The sequence below is a fragment of the Apostichopus japonicus genome, chromosome 10 (genome assembly GCF_037975245.1).
Source record: "Apostichopus japonicus isolate 1M-3 chromosome 10, ASM3797524v1, whole genome shotgun sequence".
NCBI lineage: Eukaryota > Metazoa > Echinodermata > Holothuroidea > Aspidochirotida > Stichopodidae > Apostichopus > Apostichopus japonicus.
In genome coordinates, this window is record NC_092570.1 from 12,649,616 (window position 1) to 12,661,922 (window position 12,307).

At 34.3% G+C, this 12,307-nt stretch overlaps 1 protein-coding gene across 1 annotated transcript; it reads right to left on the reverse strand.

Annotated features, from left to right (window-relative positions):
• Window positions 1–6,385: 6,385 nt before the first annotated feature.
• LOC139974984 (uncharacterized) lies at window positions 6,386–11,925 on the reverse strand. The gene is made up of 4 exons (XM_071982562.1): window positions 11,781–11,925; window positions 10,383–10,536; window positions 7,667–7,850; window positions 6,386–7,057 (listed from the first exon to the last, which is right to left on the reverse strand). The coding sequence occupies exons 2-4, from the start codon at window positions 10,467–10,469 to the stop codon at window positions 6,975–6,977; spliced, it is 354 nt and encodes a 117-aa protein (XP_071838663.1). The 5' UTR covers window positions 10,470–10,536; window positions 11,781–11,925; the 3' UTR covers window positions 6,386–6,974.
• Window positions 11,926–12,307: the final 382 nt, after the last annotated feature.

Consider the following 12,307-nt stretch of genomic DNA (forward strand, 5'->3'; position numbering starts at 1 on the left):
CGCTTAAGAGTTAACAATGATGCTGGAATATTGATTCATATAAAAATATCACGTTGTTTATGCATGTCTTGTTATTCCAAAGAGTTGACATTTTTTTCGTAACTGTTTGCGGTCCACTTTTATAATGTATTTGTAACATGAATGTAGACGTAAAGGCAGCTGTTGTATATATCGACAATAGTGAGTGTGTATTACTTAACATGTGTTTAAAAAGCTAGCTTGAACTGTTATTTCCTCTCGAATTCTTGCATGTTCTCCGTCACCAATGATGAAATCACTTTATCCATCAATATATCAGTACTGACAGGGATGGCGAAATGAATTTGTCAGTGTGTGGGAAGTTGGCACCGTGTAGTATATGGAAACTATTATATATATATCCTTTTATCCAGTATAGGACAAGTTACAGAGTAATTAGACTGAAACAGGTAGAATTTGTCATGAATAATAAATGGTAGGTTCATCATCATCATCATCTTCCTGTTAATTAATGTATTTTTTCACTCTGGTCTTATCTATCTCACACAGTCGCGCGTACCGATTGGCAGGTAGGTACAGAATGCGTGCGGAATATAGCGTGTAGTGTTTTAAAAGTTGATTTGTGCAGTCTTTAAATATTCATGAAGCGCAGAGAAATATGAGATTAAGCAAATTCATTTTCTTGACGTGGGTTCTAAACATAAACTTAAAGTTTTGGGTTAAGACATTGAAGAAAGTAAAAACAGCCAACACAACGTCCTGTCGAGTACCAAATGTTCGCTTGATGGCTGTAATAGAGCTGCCTAGTATTTTGAACATTTTCATTGTTTTTTTCAGCATACCCGAAGTAAAAAAAAAAGACAGGATGATCATTAAAGTAACATTAATGAGTATTGTTCGTTGCCCATATTCTTTAGAATGTATGGACGGAGATGAATGAAAAAAATCTGTCACGCTTTTCAGCCTTTTGGCCTACATACATATTAATGTCATACAGGCATATGGAACTCCGACCTATACCGTATGATTAGTGTTATGAAGTATATTATATCAGGTAGTCATGGTCACATGATGGCGGTGATGATATTACAAAAAAAAAATATATATATCTGAAAAAGCCAAGGAAGTACAGAAAAAAATACCGACCGTCATTCAATATTTCTTGGCACATTACGGGGAAATCCAACATAAAGTCATTATTTTCAAAACCTTTCAAGATTCTGATTTTTGGATCCCACTGTCGTTATTGCAGGATCAACTCCCACCGTCACGCGATCACAGGTTTAAGTTTAAACATATAGGTCAAAATATTCCAATTTGTTCTTAATTCTGAATTTTATACATAGGAAGAGGAAAACCACACCCTGACAAACTGATGGTATTCCTTTGGAGCCGGGGATACACATATATTGTATAACTTCAAACACAAGTGGCGACTTGAGCGACACACACTTATCAAAAGCCCCCCCCCACACCCCTCCCCTTCTGCCAACCCGACGAACTATCTCCAAAAATAGGTGTGCATGCAACGAGCACTGTTTTGTGCTTGGTGATTCATTAATACTTGACCGTGTTATTATATAACGACCGGTATTAACCAGCCCTTGTTATGGAGGAAAGTGGAAAGAAGATATTGCCCATTTTATGACTAAAATAAGAGTCTTAATTATACTTCTCATTTGATCTCTGCGCATGTCAGATGATGTCGATTCTACCAGCCAATGCAAGGAGTTCATTTCATAGTCACCGCGGTGTCTGCCTTCCAAGACATGCTCACACGTTATGTATAGTTTAGCTTAGTAGGCTAGGAAGCCTACAGAAGCTCATATGAAACCATATTCATGTCATGGCCCTGGCTATATCAAGTCTTATCTGCTTCGCAATGGTGAACGCAATTGTTTTCGAAACCACTTAAAGAACAAAACCAAGGATTGGAACCTGGAATCCTATGATTATGGGGTGGATACCCTAACCGCTACACCCCGTCTTCACCATATAATATGTGTATATTGTGCCCTACGAACGGTTAGAAATTTTGCCCCAATTGGAATAGACCCGACACATTCGTGAGTGTTGTACGATTCAAGAACAATCCTTCGTTAGTTACCACGGTAACGTTTACGCAAGAGGAAACGGATCATGAGCTGACATCAAAGAACTATTTGTTTTGACATAATCTTTCAAGTGAATGTAAATCCAGTATTTTAAATTTTGGTGTACACCCCTCCCCACCCCCCCCCCCAAAAATTAAAAAATAATAATCATAAGTGTTGTGGCTTGAGTACATTTCTTTAATTTTGCTAAAACCTGTAAGTTTCTAATGCCCTTGTCTTGTTGGTCTTTTTTTTTAATTTGCTCTTTATTGCCTTTGACATTAAAAGTGCATTTCAATAATTGATGACTTGAATTAACAACAGTATATCATAAAAAATACCTTAATATTAAAAGTGAAATAAGTAAAAACCATGGAAACCAGTATTTTCTTCTAAATACCTTCTGATAATGATTTTGGCGCAACACATTTTGTGTAAACCAAAGTACTCTTTCAAATAATTATGCAAACCATTAACCATAATGGTATACTCTTAGCTATCTTACAATCAAAGATAAACTTTTTTTCATTATTAAAATCATAACTTAATTAAGTTCACGAGCGCAATATTCCCAAACAGAAAAACAGAAGCATCACTGAAATCTACTTGAATGCCCGCTTTGTCAAGAACATTATGAAAATATTCCCAGATTCTTTGTGCAAATTTGCAACGAAAAAGCAGATGTTGAATCGATTCGGTGCAAATTAAGCAAAATGTGCACATACATATATAGAGATACCATTGTTATGGTGTGAAGATTCTTGCTTGTGGGGATAATTCTATGACGTAATTGATACTGAAACCACCGAATAGAATCATCATTGTACAAATGAACGGAATTCCAAGACTACTTTGTAATGTGAACAGTCTCATCCCATTTGAAATAAGATTTACTGGGGGCCGCAAACAGCTTTAGCCTCTTTTGGACAGGTGAACTGATTTACATGTTAAATAACCACCAGTCAGTAGCATATTTTACAAAATATTAATAAGATTTTACAAATATTGATCTATGTTATTGTTGACCTTATTCCAAGTAGTTTTTATAAGCATTCATTACGCCTTGATACTCCAGAAATAGAGTAGTTTACGAAAATTTTCTCGATAAAAGGCACCATCATTGATAAGATAAATTCCACAACAAATCCATTGCTGATAAACAATTGGCTTGTTATAAACTTGAATCGTGCTATTATTCCAAATTGGTTGACAAAAAAATAAAGAAATCTTGTATTTAGGATAACAATTCAAATTTAACAGATAATAGTACGTTGCTTTTAAGACATCCCGCCAGAAATAATTTCGTAATTAGCTTGATAAAATAGTCACCGTTATTTGCAAAATCATCAATATTTGATTTTATATTTCTTCCGAATATCGCCAACAAAACTGACACTTTGGTTTTACCACAAACGTGCAATAATATAGTAACTTTTAAAGTCAAACAATACATCGAGAAGTCAACCATCCCAAGACCCCCCCCCCCTCCCCATAGAAATACGTTTGAATAATTTGATTACGACTGATTATGTCTGGCTTATTTTGTCCAAGCAAATCTAAAAAGTGAACTTTTATCTTTCGAAATGGAGTTATTTGTAGACATGGGAAGTGATAAACGAAAGTAATGAAATTATGGTAAAAGAAGTGATTTTACAACTGTGATCCGCCCCAAGAACAGTAAGGATAAGCTTGATCCACAAATTAGTTAGGACATTCATGATTAAATTGCTTTATAATCATTCTTATCAAGATGTCAGAATTAAAAAGATTTCCAAGCAAGACCAAAATCATCGACACTAATCCATATACTCTCTGAGTAGACTCTTTGGACACGTTGAATTTTATTCACAAGAAATTTCTACCTTTTACAATCAGTCTTCTCTTTTAATGAAGGAGTAAGAAATAATTTGACCTCCTATATTCATCAGAAAAGTTTCAAAGGTTGATAACCGATATTACATGGGATGTTATTCCTATGAATATTTAACAAGGTATCATCATCCATACGGCAAAAGCAAGCATACTCAATAATATTTTGGTCAATAATATCTTTCACAATATTTTTATAACAGTCATCACTATGTAGTTACAATCTAACTTAGCCCAAAGGATGGATTTATCATAGAGTGGTCAGTTCTGTAAACATCAGTAATTGAAACATCAGCAACTGTGTTGAAAAGCCCAGAGGAAAACCAAAAAGATATCAAGTCTACACTGTTTTTGCGGATATTTCTGCCGCCAAGTATTTTGATTTTAGGTAGGATGAAAAAAAGACCAAGCATCAAGCAGATCGAGGTCCTTCATTAGATTCAGAACAACCTACCCAGACTTAGTGTTATTGGTATGCGTGTAATTGAAGCTATCCAAATCAGTCTTAAGCACAACATTCTAGTCACCGACTACAATAGAATGAGAGGTATGGAAAACTTCAATTATGCTTTGTACCTGATTGAACGATACAGGTGTATCAGTATTAGGGACGTAAAGAACAACAAGCGTGATTGAATAATGACATATTTCAATAACAACAGCAATTCAATTGCCATCTGAACTGCAATGAACATGGCTAATGTTTAAGTTAATATTATCATTTAAACGTAAGTCAACATCTCTGGAAGTATTAGTAACAGGGACAATAAAACCATTTCTACCCATGCATTGTATCAATCATACTGGAACCTCAATGAACATATTGAAGGCAATGAACATGACTGCCTCTTGTTTTGAAATAATCGAACACATATCTTCTTTAACATGCATTATGAAGGAGTCCCCTACAATTTAAAGATAAACAATTATTTCAACCGCCATTTAAACATTGCATTTATCACCTACTTTATTAAGTAAGGAATTATATTTTGTAAAGGATAATGACAAGAACCTCTTAACAAATTAATGATAAACAACACAAACACAAACATATATGAAAGCGTAGTTTACAGCTGCTTGCTGACGTATCACCGGTTTTTGTCTTGAAAACCTGCAGGCTTCCCTAACGTTAGTGGAGACATCGTCTGTTATGGAAGTCTTTGCCCCTTAATACAAACTACCTTTTGCTTTCATTCCTGCAAAGTTAAAAACATTTCCTATATTATTGAATAGTAGAAATTTCACGTGAATTGGGCGCGGTTTTGTTTTCTGCGCTATAGGTGCTCGTCCAGGGGTCCATATGAGCTCGTTCTATTTCCACATTCTCAACCCCATCAGGTTGGCTAGATTATCAGCTTTAAAAATGTCTTCACATATTTCAATAACGGCTTCTGGCACACCATTGCTGTTGATATGTTCTCCAAATCTTCTATATTTGTTTTTTAATAAACGCTCCGAATCGCTTACACTTTCCTTAAGAGATTCAACGCCATTTTGTTGCTTCCTGATTTTATTGTTGAATTTTAGAGACAATTATGGCTCTATGGTAATTAAAAAATAATAATTGTTAATTACCTATGGGCTTACCACGGAAGGCGATACTGCTGTGACGTCATGTTTCAAAGGTGAAAGAAGTAAACTATTTGTCAAAGTGCAGTAACTATAATGACGTCACAAACTATTCTGTGATATACCACCCAAACAGTAGGAAGAAAAGAAAAAACAATGGTTATCTTAATATTTTAACTAATCAATGAAAGACGACAACATTGACAAGGAAATTTAATCGCAGTTTTATTCTATATCTGTATCGAAAATTACTCTTTCAAAACAATGTAAAATTACAATCTTGTAAGCGCCACAATTAGAACACAGATATGCAAACTGTGTGAGATAGATGCTTCATGTATGGTCATGTCCTCTGTTAGTGTTTTTTCAGAACAGTCTTGAGCACAATCAGTGTTTAGCAAGCAAAGGCAAACAATAACAAAACAGGTCAACATAAAGTTCATATCGACACTTGAATCAAGTTGAATGTCACAACTTCTCATCGTAAATGTTTCTTCATTACACCTGTGCTTTGCAAACAAATTGAGCCTAACGTTAGGGCCTACATCTATTATAAAGTCAAAGAATCGTGTTTGCTATTAGGCTACCTCCTTGAAAGCCTGCATTTATAAATACAGCTATACGATAACGGATGCATAGATGTGATAGAACTTAAGCACGGCACACTGCTCCCGCCATTAACAAACAATGTAACATTCACATAGATGATTGGAGTGATTATATTACTCAGGTATAGATAAATCAACATTTTTATGATGGATTAGTTTACCCTATTGTTATTCCCGGTTTGAAGGGGTGAATGCAGTGTATCTCCGCCAAATACACACTATGTTCAACTAATGTTCAATTTCATGGTACTGTTTTATATATATATATATATATATATATATATATATATATATATATATATATATATATATATATATATATATATATATATATATAATTTATTTAATTATTATAAAAAGATGCAAACTAAGGTCTATGATTTTCACTCAATATTCGAAGTATTTTGTGTTCTTGTTCACTCTTTTGCTGAAGATTCACGTATGTAACATAAATTACCGTGTAAATACATTACTCCAAAAAATATCCATTAAATACTATTTGAGATCTGTGTTGTTTGGGAGATTATGAAATTTACAGCTGCATTTCACGTTTGGTTTGTAACTGTGGTTGTAGTCGGTGATGTCGAATGGCAATTTGGATCTGAAACCTTTCCTATCCTTACTCTTTGTTATTTACCTTTATAAATTTAAGATGAATTCTTCGCAATGTTGACACTAAAACAGGTGCCATCTTTAGGTCATGTTTAAAGCTTCAATATATTAAATAAAGTTAAAGCGTTACAGTTATTGAGCACAAACACTAGCAACCCTTATACTAACTATGTTTGATTTATTTATGATTGCTTGTAGCGGGCGAAGTCACAATTTAATTGAACCTAATTCTCTTCTAACAGGTTTAACCAGATATAAATACTTCTGTTCCGTCTTCCATAATTTTATGACATCCATCATCGCCAAACACGTGATGACACCCTTTGTCTGGAAAATGGAAAATATTTTCAAATTAACATAACAAAAGATATGGTCTATACGATTAAACTACGGCGAACCTTAAAATGACAAGCAGGGTTTTATTCCTCTTCAAGAAATGCAATAACTGATAGAGAATTTTAAGACAATGTCACTATTCAAAATGACATATATCTCGCCAATTGTACAGTATACAGATTAGTCGCTCAAGTATATCAAGATTATAAACAAACTAAATTAAATTTATCCAGAATCTACTAGGTCCAACCTATTAATGTGAAATGTTCGAGTGAATGAGCAGTTACATGCCACATAACAATGAAAAAGTAAAGATAGCCATAATAAACAATAACAATTACAGATGTTTGTCGTAGTCAAAGAAAATTAATTTTAAATGAAACTAATTCTATAAGAAGGATAAAACGGTGTGTGATTTCATCTCTTCTTAGTTTAGTGAGAATTCATCAGAGCTAAAATACTATCCAAATTATCACTCTCTAACTCAATAAGTGACTTTTGCTCTTATTCAATTAAGTTTAGGTCACGCATTTATTACAATACCGATATACCGATACCGAATTCCTAAATCTGTGAAGAAAATGTAGAATTAAAACTAACCTCCAATAAATCCATCTTCCTTCAGATTCTCTACCTTACTTTCTCTAACAAGGGTGTCTAATCCCCTCAAACCGAGAGACAACTCAGGTTCTTGCTTCACAGACGATTCTTGCCTCTGTTTAAATATGGCAGGCAAAGCGTCAAACAGCCTCTGTATTATCAGTTCATCCCTCTTAGCACGGACCTATACGGCAATGAAATAGCTTAGTAAAGATAGTATACTAGCATAGTAACATATATAGCTAATTACATCATACTGTAATGTTCCTTATCCTAGTCGGTATGTTCTGTATAGGTGTTTACATATGTAAATTACTGACATGACCACGTCTAACACATTCTTTGATTGATCCATGTCAGCTCCCTGCTCGGATAAGTTTTAAGTAAGTTACATTCAACTGAGCTAGCTTCAAAAGGATTTTTTGGTTAGTTCGTGCCATGTTATGCACAAGAATATGATTTCTATGGGTGTCTTTGAAGATTTGTCGAAAAGTGTTCGATACAATGAACCACCAAACATATCATTATGGTATTAGAGGCCTCGGCCTTGACTGGATTAAAAGCTATCTTTCGCACAGAGTACAATTTACAACTTTTAACAATGTAGATTCCGAGACGACGAATTCTGTTGGTGTTCTATACAAGGATCTATTTTAGGGTCGTTATACTAGTTATCATTTATGTCGATGATAAACATGAAGTATCAGAGAAATGTTCCACTATATCTTGTTTGCTTATGATACTAATATTTTCTTCACTGGCCATAATGTTATTGTATTGAAAGACACAATTTGTCAGGAACCTACACAATTATATGCTTTTTTCTCTGCCGATAAACTTCCTCTTAATGTGTATTAGGACTAATTATATTGTTTTAACAATAATGATAGCAACATTGATAACGTGACATTTGATACATCAATGGATGGAAAATATATTAAAAGAGTAGATTATACAACGATTAATCTTGTGTAGTAATTCATTGATGTTAGTTTTCTTTTTTCTTTTGGGGAAAACTATTTGTAAAAAGTTTGTTTAATATGAGTTAAAAGTCTATTTTGTTATAACTGTTTATAGGACAACATGCACTGGAAAATCCTACATACGTATTTTTATACTAATATTGGCTAACTCTTGTCATTCCCTTGGTCCAATGAGGCCAAAATGCAAAATACAGAGTGTTTTAAGCTTTAAGAAGTCACAAGGCAGAAAACCGGTAGGCCTATATGGTTTGCCGGGGGGGGGGGGGGGGAGGGAATTCCTATAAGAAATGCCGTCTTCTTACTTTTTCCACTTGCCACTTGCATTATCGAAATTTCAAATTGGCGTTTTATATCGAAATTTCAAATCGCTCCGAGAAATTTGAACTTTTCAATTTCGATTTTATTTTTATCTTTAAATTTGGCTATTTTCTTACAATTTTGACTTTATGCTAAGTTGTCACCTGTTTTTTTTGGCCACATTACGACCATTTGGTATCAAAATTTCAAGCATTTGCTCACTATATTATCTTCCCTTGGAACTTTGTTGATGACAGTAAATCGAATTTAGGAACAAGTCGAAGTTTGGACATTTCATTTCGAACTTTCGACTGTGAAAATGATGACTATTTTACCTCAACATTATGACCCGTCAATTTTGTCATCATAAACAGAGAGGGAGGGGGGGGGGGGGAGCTGACAACCTCCGTTAATGTTTGGGGGTATTGCCAAGAAGAAATTTCTTCTAGTGAGGACATTTGATTTGCATAATGAATATTCAAATTGCCTAAAATGCATACACCTATAGTTATTTGGACACAATTGTAAATAGTCATCAAGTGAATACGTTGAAGCAGTGCATCTGCATACGAAAGTGTTTGTGTATCATTTGAAAGTTTTCGAAATTCGTTCTTACATAGCTTGGCCTGTTTGGTCAACGGTTGGAAAACTCGTACCCGATCTGTAAAGGACACCCTGCGACACTTAGACTACATTCAAAACCTTCGTAATATACCACCAAACATAATAAAGGTATACGGTACTGTGTACAAATGTGTATATATGTGTACATATGTGCAAATATGTGTACATATGTGCAAATATGTGTACATATGTGCAAATATGTGTACATATGTGTACAAATGTGTATATATGTGTAAATGTGTGTACATATTTGTACATATGTGTACATATATGTACACATTATGTACACATATGTACACACATTTACACATATATACACATATATACACATATGTACACATATGTACACATATTTGCACATATGTACACATATTTGCACATATGTACACAATGGTCCTAATTCTCGCGGCTTCAATGTAGCTATATGTGCATGGATGACCGTAGTATAAACTTAGGATCTGTCATGTTATGCTAGTCATGACAGATTACAACGTCCGTCTACTGGCAGCTAGCTATGTATTATAGTTTTAGATGATTAATTATTCATTAAGAAATTGAATTGAAATTAAGGTCATCAGTATTGTCTTCAAATATGCTAGAAATACCCAAAACAGAAATCAGCGAGGCACGGTCAAGCTTTAACACCTGTTCTAATCCCTTGGCGAATTTCTAGATTTGTTCACCTCGATATTTGTCAACTCTCGGAGGACTTTTGACATGGAGAGAGTTCTATAGCTTTGGAACTTGTAAATTCACCACTGCTAGGTATTGCCGTGTTTTAGCAAAGAGGAACCTTGTAATTTCATCCTTACCTGGATTCCACCATCTTCTTCCGATATTGGAGAACATTGGGTGACGACAAATCCAAGAAGAAATACGTAAATTAAGCGGACGTCCATGGTCCCTTTGACAACTTCGCTGAATACTGATTCCTGATTGAAACTTGGCTGTACCGCAAGCCTATACCTGTAGGAGCGTAATATATGAATAAACGGGATGGACTGTCCATCTGACCTGTACACAATTGATTGTTGTCTTAAGGTCGGTACAACTCTATCCATTAATCAGGGCAAACATATTTCTGTGTAGTTATATAAAGCACTTGACATTTTATGTTGACAACGTAAACCAGACTGGTTGACGCTTGTTGTCCATAGGTTAATTTATTTCAACTTATACACTTGTAACTATTCAAGCTCATTGAATCACACATCGTAACGTTTATTTTTTCCAACATGGAAAACGTGTAGAAAAGAAGAGCGAATGAAGGAGAAAAATCTACAGATTAAGTTAAATATATAGAAATGTAACTGGAAAAATAATATATAAATGAATAGTATTTGGATTTTCTTTTATGTGTAAAAGTAAGTTGGCCTGACGTTTCGATCCTAGCAGTATCTTCTTCTTGTTCCTTCTGTTACTGTTACTTGTCATTTAGCCTTTGAAGAAGATCCTGCTAGGATCTAAACGTCAGGCAAACTTACTTTTACACATTCTCCTACACAGGCTCTCTAGTGGATAAGCAGTTCACTAACAGTTTTATTTGATTTTGATTTTCTTTTATGTGAACTAAGCAATACACATTTGATTCCTTTGATTAAAAATATGAAACTGCTCACGATGGTGGTGACCTTTTCGAGGAATGAATTGAATTCTTGTCTAGGAGTGATTTCATGATAAGAACTTCATCAACCATCGATAATTTTTAGCTGTATAACTTAAAATGCTTTTGATTCCAAGAGCAAAAAACTACAACACATTAACATACTGAGTATATCTACTGCAGCAATCTGTGAATTAAGGGAAATGTATTTAAAGTTTAACATTTAAGTGACTTAAATTTCGTTCGTAATATAAGCAGACTAGAACCAGAGTCAGTATGAGTTTATCGAGAATCTGACATTTCTTTAATGTTCCAATTAAATCGCCTGACCCATCTGTATATTTAACCCGTTTCCTCTGATTTCACTCTATATTTCACCTCAAAAGACGATCCTGCTAGGGATCGAAATGTCAGGTCCACTATAACTTTGGACTGGATTTTCAGGATTTCTGAGACAAGTTAAAGTAATTTAACTTTTCGAAAGAATCACAATATATTCGACATTTTCAGCGATTAATATTCTTTTACTTGCTCTTCCTCCTCTGTTTAGATGAAGAGTGTTATAGTGTTTCAGTACCGGACAGTGCTGTGAAAAGAAACCAATTACCTTAAACCAAGTAGAGTTAATCCGACAGAAGCAATGACACTCGTGGTAAAGCTGCTTTAACGCTCCGTTCCAGGTTTCCTATAGAACGAGTTCTTTTTTCCATTTGGAACGTAAAACAAAAATAATCGAATCTGTTGTGTGGAAAACGTACCTCAAAATTAGACTTTGAAACACACTCTTGATATTTTATCTCGAAAAGAATGGACTTATCTATTAATGTCATTGTTAATCTAGACATTTTGAAGTGCTGAATGGATATTTTATCTGTCTGTTGAGAATTGCAAATATTCATTGTTATAAATCGACATAGTTCATAACATACGAAAAAAATAAGGGGAACGGGGTTAAAAAAAAAAGAGTTGAATTGAAAAAAAAAACAAATCGAGAGAGAGATAAACATAGACACAAAAATGAGAAGATTGATGGAATGACAAATTCTCTGTGTCTCATTTGCAGAACTTTACAAACAATGCGAAGATATTGTAAGATATATGTTGAAATTCACCATTGTTTCGTGTATAGTGTGT

Bases quoted from the DNA above. Each gene is read 5' to 3' on its own strand.
- LOC139974984 (XM_071982562.1), bottom strand. From the start codon at position 10,469: ATGGACGTCCGCTTAATTTACGTATTTCTTCTTGGATTTGTCGTCACC. The intron at 7,851-10,382 runs GTAAGGATGAAA...ATTGCCGTATAG, and splicing joins AAGAAGATGGTGGAATCCAG to GTCCGTGCTAAGAGGGATGA. The intron at 7,058-7,666 runs GTTAGTTTTAAT...TCCATTTTCCAG, and splicing joins GGAAGATGGATTTATTGGAG to ACAAAGGGTGTCATCACGTG.